This window comes from Euleptes europaea, unplaced genomic scaffold (genome assembly GCF_029931775.1).
Source record: "Euleptes europaea isolate rEulEur1 unplaced genomic scaffold, rEulEur1.hap1 H_2, whole genome shotgun sequence".
Taxonomy (NCBI): Eukaryota; Metazoa; Chordata; class Lepidosauria; order Squamata; family Sphaerodactylidae; genus Euleptes; species Euleptes europaea.
Window position 1 is genome coordinate 33,183 of NW_026612050.1, and position 18,668 is coordinate 51,850.

General features: G+C 44.2%; 1 protein-coding gene across 1 annotated transcript in view; it reads left to right on the top strand.

Annotated features, from left to right (window-relative positions):
• Positions 1-11,047: 11,047 nt before the first annotated feature.
• LOC130492912 (excitatory amino acid transporter 3) overlaps positions 11,048-18,668 on the top strand; it is a 64,105-nt gene continuing 56,484 nt past the window's right edge. Inside the window, exon 1 of the mRNA XM_056866686.1 lies at positions 11,048-11,150. Coding sequence (XP_056722664.1) covers positions 11,054-11,150 — 97 coding nt within the window. The 5' untranslated portion in view covers positions 11,048-11,053. The remainder of the gene's footprint in view (positions 11,151-18,668) is intronic.

Consider the following 18,668-nt stretch of genomic DNA (forward strand, 5'->3'; position numbering starts at 1 on the left):
GAGGCTAGATGGCCATCTAATTCTATGACCTTAGGCAGATCATGAGAGGGAGGGCAAGAAGGTTTGCATCAATCTTTGACTCTTGTGGTTCTTTCTTGCATGCCCAGGGTAGTGCCAATTGCCACCTTGGGGTCAGGAAGGAATTTTCCTCCAGACCATATTGGCCAGGGATCCTGGAGGGTTGTGGGGGGTTTTTTTGCCCTCTTCTGGACATGGAGTAGGGGTCAATGGGGGTGTGGGGGGGAGGTAGTTGTGAATTTCCTGCATTGTGCAGCGGGTTGGACTAGATGATCCTGGTTGTTCCTCCAAACTCTATGATTCTATTCTGATTCTAGGTAGAATGAAAATAGTAAAACTAACTCACTAACTACTTACTGAAGTTCTATGGAGCAAATATGGTTCTTGAGGCTTGAAGTTTCAAAGTATTTCTTGCAGCATGGAAGGGGGAAGGGAACAAGGTAAGGGTAAAAGAAACTAACTTCTAACATAGCAGCTCTTTATGGAAAATGCTGACCAAAACCTGCTGGCCCCATACAAAAATCATAGGGCTGTCTCCACTGAACCTTCTAGGTGATGGTCAGTCTGACCCCTCCCAACTGGAACATTCTAAGAGATGAGCAAATCACCCCTCCCAGCCTGAACTCCCAGCTGCAAATAATGTTCTAATTAATGCTAACCTGGGAAAGTGTCTTTGAGCATGGCTGTTATCTGGGAACAGTTGGGGCACATGTGAGAGGCAAAATACAGACTAGGCTGGAAGATTCTTTCAAGATGGTTACTGCCTTGACAGAATGGTCTTGGATTCAAGGTCCAGTGAGTTCTGAAGTTTTTACCTTTGATCTCTATGTCTGACTGAACAGGGACAATACATATGGCATAGACTGATAGCAGTAACCTGACTACACAACAAAAAACCCTTAAGTTTAAATGTAAGAATAGGCATCTGCCTCTTGTTTTTCATGTATTCCCCCCTTTGCTCCTATATATCATTATTTGTTGCAGTTGTTAGACAGTACATACTATTATTCTTGTTCATACCATTTTCACAGCAAAAGACTCTTCCTTGGAACAGTAAGACATGAAATTAGCTAAAAGGAAGTAAACTGGTCTTAATCCATAGGGACAGCAAGGACCTGGTATAAGATGCAAAAGTTGTCAAACCAGTTGGGTAGAGTGATCAAATTACTATCCAACTCAACTTACAAATGGATGAAAGGCTGCCCAGAAAGTTCAAAAGAAGAAACTCCTCAAAAACCAGTTAAAAGGAGGCTGAGAGTAAAAATATTGAATTTCTACAGGGTATTTGTTTGTTGTTGTTGTTTGTTTTTTTGTAGAAATTTCTACAGGATATTTGTATGTGTGTTTTAGATGGGTTTTTCCCTAGGATTTGGGTCCAAAAGGTTGCTTATCCTAGACTATCAATGACTACTAGTCATGAAAGCAAAATAGACCCTTTATGTTCAGGACAATATGCCTTTGAATATCAGTTGTTTGTGAAGCTTATTTTGTTTATACACTGTGGAAAACAGGATGTCAAATCAGATAGAGCCTCACTCTGATGCAGCAGAAAAAGATCCAGAGTCTAGCCATTGACATAGTAGAGCATCCAAGATTTCTAAGATTCTTCTTTGTCTGTTGATGCCAGACACTGAACCTGGAACCTTCTTAATGTAAAGTATGTAGCACTGAGATACAGGCTTTCTGATCCAGTATAACTATCACACAGATTTGAGCTTCAGCTCCTCTATGCCCCAGCTCCAGGTTTGGGGAGCAGTAAACAATGTACCAATCATAATCTCTAAAAGGGGTGCTTACTAACATTCATAGCAAGTATAAGAACAAGGACAAAAGGCATGGCTGCATGGATCTCTCTTCAGAGATCTGATGGATTCTTTTGTGTAGATTCAATCTGAACAGCCCATACTCCCACAAGTCTTCACTCTTCACAAGTCCCCTGGCTGTGCGGCACTTGTGGATCATAAAGTGAGCAGCATATGCCCAAATCATGAGGCTGGCAGAGTGCGCAGAATGGGACTTTGAATCAAAGCTTCTATGTCGTGAAACCCAGTTAACACGATCAGTTGAGTTGATAGTTTTAAGGGCTGACTGAGATGGGAAAGCAGTGCCAGCTAAGAACCAGAGGACAGACCATGATGACATGAGGCTCTTGCAAAGCACACCATCAGTCTGCCAAGCCAGGGATCAATAAGCATCCAAAGGAGAGCATCAGCAGAGGTGTTAAGGGATCAGATATGCATTCTGAACTCCAGGAAATCTATACAAGACAGAGGCAAGAGGTACACAGATAAATCCTACATAAAAATACTTAGCGTATCCTAAGAGTGAAATCACATGTACCACTTAAAGCACTTTTTACCTCTGCTCCTATTAGTGGAAAAGATTTAAAAAAAGACTTACCGGTTCTCCCCTGACACAGCATTTAATACACTTGTAACAGTTGTCTGATGTGTGAAACACAGAAAGGCAATTTTGAATGTGTGCATACTGGACTTCTGGATTCATTGATGGCTATGTAGGAAGTCAGATTTATGCTGCTTCCACATGGCGGCAGCAACAGCAAACATTCCTGCATTAGTTCCTAGCATGAGACAGGGTTGGAACAGCATCTGCACACCCCATCCTTGCACTGCTCATTGGTGCTGTCACCCCCTTTTCTTCCACCACATCTGTGCAGAAGCACAGACATGACAGAGATTGCCCTGGGAACACCCCCTGCCCCCAGGATAGCAAACCTTCCTTCCCCTTTCCCAGCTTAGCCATATTGTAAAGCCACACTGTGGTTCAGTTTAGGGAGAGGAATTGCTTTAAAGGCCAAAGAGGGAGGAATATGGAGTTCAGCTCTTCCATTTTGAAGGCCAAGTTTAGATTCACCCTCTTCCCCATATTGGCTGTGTGTGGACATCCACATGGATTCTCCACTTAAGCCACTAGTTCCTCTGAGGTGGACTGGATGAAGTTTTTCTTTGAGCTGACTCAAAGAGGAAAACTCTGGGAGGCCCACAAGTTGTGTCCAGAATGTACACATGGAAGCTCAGTTTAAACTGGGGGCTCCTTGTGGTCCATGTTTGTATGGGGGGTGGGGACCATGGATGAGCAGCCTTATATTCACAGTTCAACAATCCTGTGCTTCACAATGTACAAATCACTTTGACAAAGGTCAAGTATGACCCTGCAGGTAAGCTACAGTTTTTACATATATGTCAGCCAATCTGGGCTAGGAATGTTGTACTGTAGGCACAATGGAAGGAATGGGAGAAAAAACTCATCTCACATACAACAAAAACCTTAAGAGCCTAAGATAACTCACTTAGCTGAATCATGAACTGCAATGGCTCAGGTTCAAAGGCCAAGTTGCTCATCTACAACCAGTGACTATCAAGTGATGAGCTTATCACTTTGATAACCTTGCTGGAAGAATATTAATCTCCTTCCAAAAAATTCTAAATAGGTGACAATTTCGAATGTAATGTTTTCCATGTATATTCGTTATGGAATTCAATCCCCTAAAGCTGTCTGAGAGGAAAATGTTATGTTGAAGTAGACTCAAACATAATAAATACATAAATCAAAAAGTCTTTCTTAAATAAAAATGGTATTTTCTTTGCTGACCAAGTACGTTCACTGGCGACATGATTTAGATAGTTGCCAACTGTTCCAGAACAGAAACACTTAGCATCATTTTCCATCATTCTATATAACTTCAAGATCTTTGGGACTGGTCCATCAGTTTGTGGCACCTTTAATACCTTTTCATTTTATTGGGACACTTTTATTAGAGAATTGTGTTTGGTTGCCTGTACAGAAACTGCCAAGTAGAATTTTCATCCAGGATTGGAGCCAATATCTGTCAACTTTTTAAAAATACCTTTTAAAAATACCTTTTCATCTGAAAATTTAACATCTCTGCTTTTTCCTACTTTTTGTTCTAACTAATTTGGCATGCATTTGGAGAATAAGGGTATTTAGACATCATCCAGAATAAATCATGGGAGACAAAGAAAAGGAGCACACATGTTTTAGTTCTTTGCTTCATCAATCTTTTTTTTTTTTGGCCTTTTTTGTTTCTAAACTTACTGTTCAACTCAATTCTACACCAATTGACTTCAACGGACTTTGCCTGGAGTAACTCTACTCCATAGAATTGTACTGCTAATCACTTATTGCTTCATCCAAGAAGTTGAGGGTGAGGCTGTCCCATTTTCTCATCATAGCAACTTGTTAGACAAATAGTGAAATCCTAGTTAATTCATTTGGTTTAGACTGGAGTAAATCTGCACTGTAATCTATTCCTTCATAGAATAGTTGGAATTTGAACCCCAGCCTATCTAACCTTTCCAATACTGTCTCCCCTAAAACTAGCTGTCTATGCTTCTTTACTTCTTATACCCATTAATTTACAGAAAAACGTGTGCACAGATCAATTTATGAAATGCAGAGTCAAACACCTCTGCATTCTGAAACTAACTGGTACAAGCTACGAGGCAGAGACAGAAATAACGTAAACAATCCTTTATAAAGTAAACACAGACCATGCAATCCTGAAGGGGAGGCAAAGCTCCATAGGAGCCAGTGTGACTCAGTGCCGGCACAAGTGTCCATTTAACCCAGGATAACGAGTACTTACACTGCTGGGGTGGCACTTACACATCAGTGCCCAGGAGCTGCAGAGGTGCGTGACGAACAGGCTATGGCCCAGCCTCCGCAGCGGTGTATCCTCAGCGCAGGGTGCCATGTTGGCTTGAAAGGAGAGCATTCCCAGGGGTGGGGCCAATGGTAGTCGGCTTCCTGAGGGCTTTTGGCCTGTGAACACCCACTTTTTTTGGCGCAAAGTTACGTAGAACCCCATTATAGGCATCTGACAGTTCACCCCTTTCATTGCAGCTACGCCCCCTGGGCTCAGGCAGCTAAGGATGTTGACCAAGTAGTCAGCCAATGGGCTGCTGGAGGAAGGATGCCAAGCCCCAAAGCAGCACCCAATAGCGGAGCACCAACCTCCTCAAAAGCACCGATCCCACCACAGAGACCTTCCGGCAGCTAAGGCGCATGTGGCTTGGGATGCTGACTGTCAACTCCTGGGGTGGGGGGGTCTCAACAGACTGCTGCAAGAAGCCATCCAGCAGGTGAAGCTCTGCATGCAACTGACACCCTTTCCCTCCACCTACGGGCTCACTCCTTAACAGAAGGGGTTACCGCACTTGTATTCCCAGCGATGTATTAAGAATTTGAAAACGTTATAAAAAATACTGTTTGCACTTTGTTTGGCCCCTTTAGCTGTGAAGACGTCTTCCAACCATTTATAAGCAGTGGTATCCAAAAACCCTTTTAAAGCGATGTTTTTTATAACACTTTCAAACTCTTAATACATTACTGGGAATACAAAGTGCGGTAACCCCTAGCCTCCATTCATAATGGGTCTGGCCCTGTCAGATGGCTTCTCCTGTTGAAGATCAGCCTTCATAGAAATCCACTGCAGGAGTGAGTGGAATGTGAGCTCCAGGCTGGCCCAGAGGTGGATACAGAGGCTCAATGCTGCCATGCCCGACCCCCCTCCCCCTATAAAGTTTACTTGGCTTTGACAACCATGTGTGTGCAACTATGTCAGGGTGGAAGGGGGGCTGGTGGGTGGAATGTTAGGGACAGGACCCTCAAAGGCCACCTCCAGCATAAGGCACTGCAGGCTGCCTGCGGAGTTCATTCCCCCTCCCCCGATGATACCAAGCTAGCATCGGCACTTCCCTGGATGCTAAGCCCTCACCCAAGGGTGGCAGCTCTAGGCCAGGAAATACCTGGAGATGGGGGGGGGGTTTGATGCCTGTGGAGGGGGGGTTGAGGGAAAGGGTCTACAATTGGGGCTCATGCCGTGGGGTCCACCTTCCGAGGAGACCAGTATCTCCAGGGGAACCAATCACTGGCAGCTGGAGATCAGCTGTACCCCAGGATATCTCCAGCCTCTGCCTGGAGGTTGGCTACCCAGCCTCATCCTCACCACTGCAGGACACCTCCCAAAGGGCCAAGAGGTGGCTAAAGCCCCAGGAGGGTGGGGTCTCACATTCGGGAAGCCCATGCATCCAAAGATGAGGAGGGGCTGCAGCACAGAATGAGAGACATCCACCAATCAAGGGGGGGGGGGGTAGCCACCTAGAACGGAATTAGGATGCCAAGTATCACCCTGGAAGAATAGTTGCCCCTGCCACTGGGCTGCTCATCCCCAGCCACCCACCTCTCTCTCTAGAGCTTGGGATGAGGGATCGGGACCAGCAAGTGGTGTGCAATTGTGGGCCTATCCTCCTGGTGGCTGCAACTGCATGTGGGGCTACGGGTGTGGGACCACCATGCTCCCCTGGGTGCATGGTTGGGGCAACTCACCAACCCCCAGCTCTCTCCTGACCCTCTCCCGGCCTCTGCGGCACTCCCTTGGGTCTGGGGGTGGGGGGCAGAGCCATCCTCTGTTCTCCTTTGCCTTGTCCAACCCCTCTCACAGCCTCTGTTGCACTCCTTCGGGGCTGGGTGGGAGTGGAGCCATCCTCTGCCCTCCTTTGCCTAGTTCCACCCTTCTTCCAGCCTCCAGAGCCTTCCCTCCAGACCTGGTGGTTGTGAGGCATACCGGCCCCGTGAGATGCTTTGCCTAGTCCCACCTACCCCCCCCCACTTCTTCCTGCTGCGGCCTTCCTGCTGCCCCCTGGTGGCCGCCTGCCTCCATGGCAGCCGGGTCCCCAGCTCTGTCCCCTCCACTCCAGCACACCCATGCCAGCATCCACCTCACTGTTATTTTGTTTAAAATGGTGATTGTGCAGAGCTGGCCACAGCATAGCAAACCTCTTAGGAGGCCCCTCAACTGCGCTCTTGCTGCACCGTCCATGGTCGTGGCGCAAGTACCACCCCCCTCAGGATTGGGCTGCCTATCTTGGATGGATTCAATGGATGATTTCCACACTATAGGTGGGGGCAATCCTCCCCACTACAGACCACCAACTACCCCCTTTACACTGTTTCTGGACGTCCCCTGTCTCTACATTTCAAGAGCCATTCTGGGATACAGCTGGAGGCAGGCTGGCCGGCAAGAAGACCTTTTCTATCAGTGGAAATTACGTGGATCCAAGCCAGTTTTTATACATCTGTACCCTTGTTTACCAACAGACTGTTTCATTTGCACTTAGAAAGGTGGAAGTTATAGTTTATTTTTCTGCTTTCTTCACTGATAGAGGTGGTGGCAATATAATAGAAAATAAGTGGACATCTTTATTTGTTTTTTAGTGCAACTGATCAGCACATTTGGAAATCCTAGGATACATAATGCAGAGTTCACCAGATCCTTATCAAATATTATGAAATCAGATCTATTTGATATAGAAGGGGATGCAGGTTGCCCACTGGAACAACTAGCTGCACAAAATAAAGGACAGGATGGAAACCAGAGGCTTTGAACACACATCTTTTCAGAAAGCTTTAGAAAAGCTTTGGTCGAGTTTCTTTGTGAGTAAGGGAAAGGTTTCTGAATATATGCATATCCATAACCTTTTTCCTTCTGGGAAAAAGGTTAACCACACAAGTAAAAAAAAGCAAAAGTGACAGAAAGTTCCAAGTGGTTCAGTGGTTGATTTGCCTTTCTTTTAATGATCCTCCTGCTGGGAACTTGGAGATTGGGGATGAAGAAGAGTCTGAAGGGATTGTGAAAGTCAGCTTGACGAGAATCCATGCACATGTATGTTTAAGGAATGATTTACAAAAAAAAAAATCTAAGGCCAAAACTTTGTAAATGAAAAAGACACAATGGTATCCCCTTCTGTCCATTTTTCCAGAGGGATAGCTGTGTTCGTTTCAAGTACGAAAATAAAACAGAATAAAATAGTCTATTGTAGCAAAATAAAACTCTGGACTTCATTTTTTTAATGACACACAAAGATGAAAGTTGCTTTGGAGGTAGAAAAATGGCATATCCTTTGACAACTGCTGCCTGAAGCAATTTCCTGAGATTATCAGAGTAATGCTAAACCTGGCTGTATGTTACAATACAGAATGCACTTCTGTATAGGAAAAAAATAAGCATGAAAGTAATTCCACAGTGGGATTTTCTTTGCCAAATAAGCACTGTAAATGAAACAGCTCTCAGCTTTCACACAGCCCCATCCTCCAGAGTATAAAGGGACTGTTGGGGAGAAAGGGGAAGTTGTTTTCCCCACCCCATTCCACTATTACCAGACTTGGGACCCAAGTTCACAGGCTGAATGAAAATTGGTTATATCAAGAATGTAAAGCTAGAAGACACTTCCCCTCCCCACATCCTTTCTCTAACATCTGAGCATAAGGGAAAGGACAATCTCATTAAGGAATATGTGCACATACTGGCCATGAGAGAGATTTTCTCAAGATGTGAGTGGCTCTGCACCATCAGGGTCACGCGGGGCTGACATGCCCTCCAGAGCCTTCAGACTGCAGAGCGGAAGGGGGATAACAGCAGCCTATATCTTCCTCCTCTCTCTCTCTACTGCCCTCCAATGTAGCCAGCTAGCTGGTGGGAGGGCTAGCTGCCTGTCCAAGCCTGAGTCACTGGCCCTTATGAGAGAGATGCCGAGGGTTTTACCTGCTCCTTCCTCTTCCTGCCTCCCTGAGGGTTGATGGGTGGGAACTAGTGCCAACTGGGCTGGGCTGGCCTCCAGCTTAGTCCGCCAGCCCCCTTAAATGGTGGAAGTCACTTACCCCCAGCCAGTAAAGGTAAAAGGTAAAGGTAAAGGTCCCCTGTGCAAGCACCGGGTCATTCCTGCCCCATGGGGTGACGTCACATCCCAACGTTTCCAAGGCAGACTTTGTTTGCGGGGTGGTTTGCCAGTGCCTTCCCCTTACCCCAGCCAGTAGGGTCATGAATTTTTTTTTTTTTTTGATAAATTTCTGGTTAGGGTTTATTGAGCCTGATTTTTTTCTGGTAAACCTGGAATAAGTCAAATACCCATACTGCTAAAGGGGTATTTCAGCTTTATTTCCAGGTTTACCGAAAAAGTTCGGGTCCATTATAGTCTATGGGGATTTTTTTCAACGCTCCAGAGCCTTCAGACTGCAGAGCGGAAGGGGGATAACAGCAGCCTATATCTTCCTCCTCTCTCTCTCTACTGCCCTCCAATGTAGCCAGCTAGCTGGTGGGAGGGCTAGCTGCCTGTCCAAGCCTGAGTCACTGGCCCTTATGAGAGAGATGCCGAGGGTTTTACCTGTTCCTTCCTCTTCCTGCCTCCCTGAGGGTTGATGGGTGGGAACTAGTGCCAACTGGGCTGGGCTGGCCTCCAGCTTAGTCCGCCAGCCCCCTTAAATGGTGGAAGTCACTTACCCCCAGCCAGTAAAGGTAAAAGGTAAAGGTAAAGGTAAAGGTCCCCTGTGCAGGGTCCATTATAGTCTATGGGGATTTTTTTCAACGCTCCAGTGGGGGCATTTTTGGAGCTAGAGTCACCAAATATGCAGCATAGCTGCAAAAGACTCTCCTTAGATGGACACCAAAGTTTGGTGAATGTTGGGATGGGGGTCCAATTTTATGGATCCCACAAAGGGGTCAGCCCCATCCTCCAGGCATTTGGAAGCTGAGCTGTGCATCGGTTTTCAGGTTCAGAAGTTCAGCGTTGCCAAGGACTGGCGGAAAAAGCCGATTGGCAGGCTGGCACCTCAAAGTCTGGGGGCTCCCTTTGTATCTGGGGCGCATAGCAGGATGTCCATGCATATTAGCTTCCAAACTGAGGGAAACGGCTTAAATCCAACAAAAATAACGCACGGAAAACATTTCTTTTGGTGGCAAATGACATCCTGTGAACAGTCCTTTATTACGGTAATCAAAAATCTGATTTCAAGAGATGGTCACGGTGAGGGGAAACGAAGCCTCTACTTGCAGTGACCTTCAGGTTCAGAGCAGTTTTCGGGGGGGGGGGGAGGGTGATATTGGAGCCAGCCAAAGTCATGACCAAGGCAGCTCTTGTGAAGGAGATTGCTCATCTGTGCCCGTGAGGGGTCTTCTTCAAAAGCCCAATAAGTAGCCATAGAAGCTGCTGTTTTTTGGTTGGAGGGTATATCCCTCCAGATGGAATGGGCAAGCCCTGTCTTTTAAAATGACCCTTCCAGGCTAGTTTGGTCTGACCAAGCTGGCTCCAGTTCTATGACCCCTACCTCAAAAGGGCCCCAGCTATGGGGCCCTAACAAAAACCATTTCAAGGCAGAAACATGGGAGCAAGCCCACTCTACGCTCTTCAGTCACTCTACACCACTGGTTCCCAACCAGGGTCCACGGACCCCCAGGGGACCGCGAGAACTAAATTAAGGTCCGCGAAACAAACTTATAAACCCATAATAAATTAATATTTTCAATTAAAAGTTCTCTATTATAAAAAAAACATATTCAAATATTATTCTAAGCTTAATGTTTAACAGTTATGATTAAAGTTTATTTTCAAATTCCCGGAATTTTTATTTTGAACCTTGGGGTCCCTGCACCGAACAAAAAAGTCCTAGTGGTGCCTGGTCCAAAAAAGGGTTGGGAACCACTGCTCCACACGCCCTGCTCACGACGCCCTTGCCTGAGCCTTTCTGGCCACTACAGGGGCCCAAGCCAGGCTGGACTCCTCCCCCCTCAAAAGGGCGCCAACGCCTCCCCCGCCGCTGGGTGCCCCAAAGCCCCTTCCCCCAGGGACCCCCCTCCGAACACGCCGGGCGCGAAGGCGGCGCCAGGTGCGTGGCACAGAGAAAGGCGGGAGGAAAGAGGGCGCGCGCGCACAGCCGCCGCCACACCTCACCTGGTCTGCTTGGCTAAGCAGGAGCCGCAGAGCCGGGCAGACGCGAGCAGCAGCAGCAGCAGCAGCAGCAGCAGCCCGGAGGCGAGCGCTCGCGACCTGGCCAGCCAGCGCGCGCTCCAGGGGAAACAGCCGCCGGCCGCCCGCGCGCCAAAGCCCGTCTCCCGCTGCCGCCCGAGCCGCCTCGCCTGCCTCCGCGGCGCGCGCCTTCGCTCGGCCGCCTCTGCGCCTCCTGCTCAACGGCCGCGGCCGAGAGGCAGCCCGGCGCCGGGATGAAGCCGGCCGGCCCCAAGAAGGGAGGCTGCGACTGCAAGCGGTTCCTGGGCAACAACTGGCTGCTGCTCAGCACCATCCTCGCCGTGGTTCTGGGTGAGTTGGGGAGACCCGCTTGGCGGAGAAGGCGGCGGAGACGTTGTGCGCAAACCTCTCCTTTCCCCGAAAGAGGGGCTGCTTTGACCCGCCCAGACGCCCCCTTTCAGAAAAGGCCACCGGGCAGCCTTTCTGGATGGCGATTCGGAGCGGGTCGTTGTCTGTGTTCCTCTCTTTCCCTGAGATGCACATCCTGTGTGGCTCCTCAGACGGATCAGAGATTTCCCATTTGATGTGCTTTGCGTTTTGGTTTTTTTTTTTGTTTTTTTTAAGGTAGCGCTAGTAACCAGGAACAGGGAGATGTGTGAAAAAAAACAATTCTGCTATCTCACAATGGAAAAAAAATCCATTGACAAAAATTCAACATAGCTCTGAACATCTTTCTAGTTTCCTTCTACAACCTTTCCGGGGAATTAAGATGTCCCCCTTGCAAACAGATGCAGATGTATTAGCAGAATTTATTTAGGCTTGCAAAGGGATGGGTGCTGTGTTTGGTTGAGGATGTGTGTGATATGATAGCATTGTCTCACATGGGGCTGATGAACGTTCATCATCCCTACTGCAATATCTGAAATACTGGAAATGATGGAATAACTCAAGCCTATAATTGCCACTGTGATGAAATACTGGTGACAATGAACTGATTTGGAATTCTTCAAACATCCCCAAAGGGCTGCTGATATGAAGCATAGAGCCTACTCCTAAACATTTTCAACTTAAAAGCAGTTTACTACAACATAGTTCATGGGAAGTATGCTTAAGACTGCAGCCTGATAGGTTTACACAGATCTAGCTCCACTGCAGATCTATATTCATGTCCAATTTGAAATGCCTGGCACTCTGTTCCTGGAAGGCAGGATAATATATATCTGGAGTGTTTACTTCCAAGTAAGTGTGTTTAGCATCACAACATACAGAGGAAATCAAAGCCACCATTATCTGTGACTGGCTGCTGCACTGAAGTTGTGCAGCCCTGGACAAAGCATGTATACTTGGAAAAGAGTCCTACTAAATTCAGTTGAACTTTCTCCGTGTTAAATAGACTTCAGACTGACAGTGATATCCGAAGCATGTTTGCACTCAGAAGTAAGTGCCACTGAATTTAGAAAGTTTTCCTTGAGAGTTATTATTCGATTACTATTCAGACTTCCCTCTATCTCTTTCTGGAATTTCCCAAGACATCTCTAACACAGGAAATTCTTTCAGTGTAATTATTTGCTAGAGACAGACACATGATTTTCACATACAAATAGGCCTATCGCTATGGCATGAATTGCATCACTGTCAAAAATAAAGCACACTTGGTGGTTGCTTCCAACTAGGATTTTAATAAATAATTCATTTCAGTCATCTCATTTACTTGATTGCACTCAACTGTTGGTATGACTGTGGATGTTAGAAGTGTAAATCATGCTTATTATGTCCATGAAATATTAATCTGTTTTTAACTGCCATGGGGAATTTCATAATGACTACAAGCAAATTAACAAATAAATTTCCCTTTGCCATATCTCTAAATGCTGGTTTTCAATAACTTATCTTTCAGTACTCCAAATTATGCTATAAAGGACAATATTGCAATTTTGTTCGAAGAAATTTGACATTAAATAATTAACCTGATTATTAAACTTTTTCTAAACTTATTTATATGTATATGTCCAGCTGAAGCCAGTGGGACTTAGATGCACATAAGGACTTTAGGCTTGTGGTCTTAATTGATCTTTAGAAATGAAGCCAAGTACATACTTATTAAGAGAGTAAGTCCAAATAATGGGACTTACTTCTGAGTAAATATGTATAGGACTGGGCTATACAGATACATGCGTGTTCCAGAGAAGCATAGGATTATCAGTCATGTTTACACTTTATTCAGTGCCATTTACTCCCAAGTAGCTATAGATGGGCTTTCAGCCTTCATCAAATTTAGATACTGAGTAATGTGTTTATGATAAAAGAATGATGAATAATAGTTATACTCATTTTATTTTCCTCTTTAATTTGTAAAGAAACAAAGGCAAAATTCAGCAAAAGTTATATAACCCTAAACTGAGTTACTCTCTGCTAAGTCTGTGGGCTTTGAAGAGTTTAACTCTGCTTACAAATGCACTGTTAAGTTCTGTTAGTTATACTGGTAAGAGTTAAGCATGGTTTAACTCTCCCTTTGAAATCAACATGACACAAAAGTGCTTAGCTGGCTAGATTGTGGCCAGAGTTTGCAAATACGAAGGGAAAAAAACCCTCTCCTATATACATTACATTTCTTTTAATGTTTTAAAATTATCACTGAAAGTTTTAATTCATAGACTGTATAAATCCAAAAAATGTAATTATTTATTGATCATTATATGGGATGATGCAGAGAGACTGTGAGAAAGCTTTTGCAACATGGGTGTAACTGGAGGGAACTTCCCTTTAAAAAAACAAAAACAAAACTGAACATTGGTGACAAGTGAAACTATCATAAGCAGTGCAGATTAACACATGAGGCTGTTTTATAATGTGTCAGACCACTGGTACATCTACTTACACTGACATCATAACCAGAGACACAACCTTCTAAATACTGCTAAACTGTGTTTAGGATGACATTGAAGTCCTCTGCTAGTTATTGTGACAATTCTTGGGAGAGAGGCCTACCTGAGACTTTGTCCAGAGGATGCCAGAGATTGAACTGAGCCACAGTCCCTCTCTTTGAATATTCTTTTGATGCTTAAAAAAAAAAACTTTGACATCTGTCTATGGAGAGCCATGCTGCACTTTTAAAAGTCCCTATTTCCAGTTGGCAATAACATTTCCTTATTGCTGGTAGTTGCATTATGACCAGGAGTTCACAAAAATAAAAGGGCTACTATCCAACCAAAGTTAATCATTTTTAGATCCTATTAATTTCACTATGCCAGATCAGAGTATGAGTTTAACCTTCCCACCTAAGGCAGTGGGACTTCAAAGTGTTTACTCTTAACTAAACCTTGCAGATTTGTTTCTTTTTTAATATGTGAGCATAATACAGCTAAATCTAAGCACATTTAGTGGCCATTTATTCCAATGGGAAAGTTATTTTTCCCAGTCAAATCAGCGTACTAGGGGGTTACCGATGTATTCCCAGCGATGTATTAAGAGTTTGAAACTGTTATAAAAAATACTGTTCGCACTTTGTTTGGCCCCTTTAGCTGTGAAGACGTCTTCCAACCATTTTTTAGCCATGGCATCCAAAAACCCTTTTAAAGCAATGTATTAAGAGTTTGAAAATGTTATAAAAAACATCGCAATGTTTTTAATAACATTTTCAAACTTTTAATACATCACTTAATACATAATGCGGTAACCCCCTAGTTTAACATTGTTTCCTGTTATCTGTGCCACTTGCATGTAGTCAGGTACAGGGATTCTTAATGGCTAGGAGTGTTTTAGGAACACTTCTTGGCATCTTGAAACTGCTGAGAGGAAATGGTAAATTGAGCAAACCTAGTCTTAATAGGTGTTTAGAACTAGTTTTCACAGAAAAGAGATGAGGTAACAAACCTGTGTCTCTGCTGAACACAGTAGCCTTGTCCACATTACATATCAATATACATGCCAACACATGTGGCAAGGGAACAAGGAGCAGGTGGGCTGACCATACTTGTGACTAAGGGCCAAACTTCATGGTTGACTTGGAGCCACTGCCATTTTTAAGTGATTTTAAAAAGCCACAAGAGCCCAATCCTGATCAGGCCCACAGTCCAGTGCACTGAGGTGCTCTTATCTCCCCCCAGGCCTTCAAGTGCCAAAACATCTGCATCTCCCACCCCCATGGCTGTTTTGCGCATAAAAAGGGAAAGAGTCCCACACTGCAGACCTGGTCAGTAATGTTAGAACAAGGGGAGCATATTTTGTTCCGGCTGCCCTAAAATTATTTCAGGTGAAGTTGATTGCCCAGATGTTGTTACTGGGGCCACCGTCGTCCAGTTTTGTGCCATTAGAGACAGTCCAATCTAAGTTTCTTCGGTCAATTTTCCAACTCCCCTGTTGTGTCTCAAACTCATGGTTTAGGCTAGAGGCAGGCACTGTGAAGCTGGAGGCCAGGATTGCTCTTTCTTCCATTCTCCTCTGGCTGAAAGTACATTGGGCCACAGAAGGGCTCTTTCTGCTACTCCGCAGTGACAACTTTAAATCCAGGTGGTGGCAGTCAACTATAGGGAGAATCAACAGCCTAGGCTTTGCCCCTGTGAGTCTGCTGGAGTTGAGCAGGGAGCGGGAAAATCAGGAAATCAAGCAAAGGCTATTTGACGCTGAACGCCAGATAGACCTCTCGAACTCCCCAGAATTTATGGCACCCGACCGGTCTAGATTTGTCCTAGCACCAGTGGAGTATTTATCACTACTAGAGGTGAATAAGAATAGGAGGGCCTTTACGCTGGCAAGATGCTCTGCCCTACCTTCAGCGATTTTAGAAGGTAGATAGAAGAAGGTACCAAGGTCAGAGAGACTCTGCCCTGCAATTTGGGAGAAATAGACACAGTCAAACATGCTTTCCTTAAGTGTCCCTTTAATGAGGAAGCTAGACTAAAGTTCATAGTACCCTCACTTAAAAAAACTACTGCTAGCTCTGAAGAGGGAAAAACCAAGTACTTACCTTGGGAGGGGGATGCCTCAGTCACAAAGCAAGTTTCTAAATTTTGTGCATTCATTTGTAAGACTCACTCATAGAGTGGGCCTTGGAAACTTAAATGAATATTAATCTTTTAGCTTCTCTCTATGTAAGGAATTTTATACTGTTGTTATGAGTATGCCAGGTGCCTTATAACTTTGTATTTTATAAGAGTATATATTTATTGTTGTCTGGCTGGTGCCGTATCAATAAACATTTACATTTACAAACTGGTCAGTAATGGACCTTTGCAGATTTTTAAAATCACTTTAAAAGAGTGTCAGTGTCCTCATGCTGGGCATGAGGGTGCTGTCACAACTAGTTTGGCCCTCAGTGCATCCCTCTTCATATACACGTTCACCCAAATGTGGGCACAGCACCTACTTGTGTTCTAGGCTCTGTCCCTGTGTTCAGGAGACTGTGCATGTGCAGAATATGTGGGGGTGAGGTCAGTGCCTGTCCTGCCCCTCCTCTTTATTTATGGGCCTCTGCACTGATATATTCGGTATACAGAATCATGGATCCCCATGATTTCACCATTTTGAATTTAGGGGAATACAAGTATATTTATTTAGAATATTTTTTATCAATCCTTTCTATGAAATCTTGCCAATGTTGGCTAACTACAAAAAGTAAAGCAATAAAATAATAGAATTAACTTTGGATGCAGGCAACCATAGAGAGAGGAATAAAATACCAAAAATTGGTTAAAATAGTATCTAAAAGTCTGGGATAAAAATTCTTGTAGTAAATAAATGATTGGAAAAGCAGAAAAAATATTCTTCACATTTCTATCCCATCTTTCCTTCAAGAATCTCTGGACAATGTAAATTAGAGTCATCATCCCAATGCATTCTTACAACAACCCTTTCAACCATTCTCCCTCAAGTTCACCCAATGAGCTGCTTCTCAGTCCACATCCAAGGTTTTAACCAGTACACTTACCAGCTAGCCATTTCAGCCAGCTGAAACAGTAATAACATACACAACAAACACTATTATTGACATGAAGGTAATTTGTTAATGCTGCAGCTAATACTTGTGGATTTCATTTTTGTGAAACTGAAGACAGAAGATCTTGGGGAAACTTGCCTGCTTTGATGGGTCCCAAGCCTGATCAGATGGTCTGAAGGAGAGGATGCAAGCTTCTGGGATATTTTATTTTTTAATCAAATTGTATTTTATTTTCTATATATGTTAGTCACTTTAGTACACTGTAGGTTAAAATTGCATACATAAATATCTAAAGAGTTTGGTCACATGGTTAATCAATGACAAGTCCTTCCTACACATCTTACTTTTTCTTTTTTAATTGTATAAAACAGTTAAACTTTTTTAGTTAAACTGGGTAACTGCTGTTATTACTTTCTTTTGCTCTTTGTGTGAATATATTTTCTCAACAGGCCACTGGGTGTGAGAATCTCCAACCCTCTCCTTTGCCAAACTAAGAGCAGTACAGGCAACTTTGAAAGTGCTGTACACATGTTGTGAGGAGAAGATCCACATTTCTACTTAGACTTGCTACTGTAAAATATTTGAAGAGCCATTTGCCCCCAGTGACCAATCACAAACTGCTTTTGAAATTCACATTAGGAGTTTCCAGAATTGTGCGTTGGTTAATGTAGATTCTGAGAAGCCCAAGTTCAAATCCCCGTTCTGCCATGAACCTTGTTGGATGACTTACTTGGCCCAGTCATACACTCTCAGTCTAACTTTCTCATTAATTAGGTCATTGTAAAGCTAAAATGAAGAAAGTGAAACAGTGTGCTGTCCTGAGTTACTTGGGGAGCCAGTGTGGTGTAATGGTTAGTGTTGGACTAGGTTTTGGGAAACCCAGGTTCAAATCTCCACTCTGCCATGGAAGCTTACTGGGTGATCTTGGGCCAATCAGATACTCTTGCCCTAACCTAACCCAGAGGGTTGTTATGAGGATAAAGCGAAGGAGAGGAGAACATTATAAGATGCTTTGGGTCCCCGTTGGGGAGACTGATGAGGTATAAATGAAGTAAATAAACAAGTAAATAAGATTTTTTTTTAGATAGATGGGTATTTATGTTTGAGAAAGAAAAAGTCCACAGCCCATAGAGCTTTTGGAACTAGTGTCATGGTTCTCTGGACTCTGACCACTGTTCTTTTTCCTCCAGACTATCCTTCTGTGAGCTCAGGGTCATATCCAGAAGGCAAACTTGCATGTGGGAATCTGTATCTGTCAACATATCACACAGAGATTTGAGTTTTGTAAGCTATTTACATTTTTCTATTCTAAGAAATATAAATTTGGGTCTTCAAACAAGTAGCACCCTTTCTCTTCCTAACAGTATTATTGGAATCTTTTAAGAACAACATATTTGCTATTCTAATGAAATATCTAATTCCCTTTGATGCCCCCACACTGTGGTTTAAAAAAAAATCCTCAGAGGGCCATCCAGGGATAGGGTAAAAGTTTCTGCAAACTTTGGAAGTATCAGGTTTGCATGAAAAACCTTCAAACTAAAAAAAAACAATTGAGAGATTTAAAAAATCCAAAATGGAGAAGCAGCAGTGTACAACACTGAGCAAGCCCAGACTACAGCTACTATTTTGGGATTGCTTGGCAACCCCATACAATATTGCAGAGGACTCCTTCCTCAGATGCAGTGTTTTGTAGAATCTGCTGATGGGCCTTTTCCCAAGCGTCAGGTAAAGTTTGTTTTACCTGATACTTGAGAGGGCCCTTAGCTCATCCAGAGATCCTATAGAACATATCTCTGTTTGGGGAGGGGTCAGTGATATTAAAAGGGGTTTCCTAGCAATCCCAGAATAACAGCTGAGATCTCACAACATAATTATGCAAGATTTTGGATTGTCCAAGAAACTGGGGAGAGGGAGAATAGGCTGCAGAAGCTGCA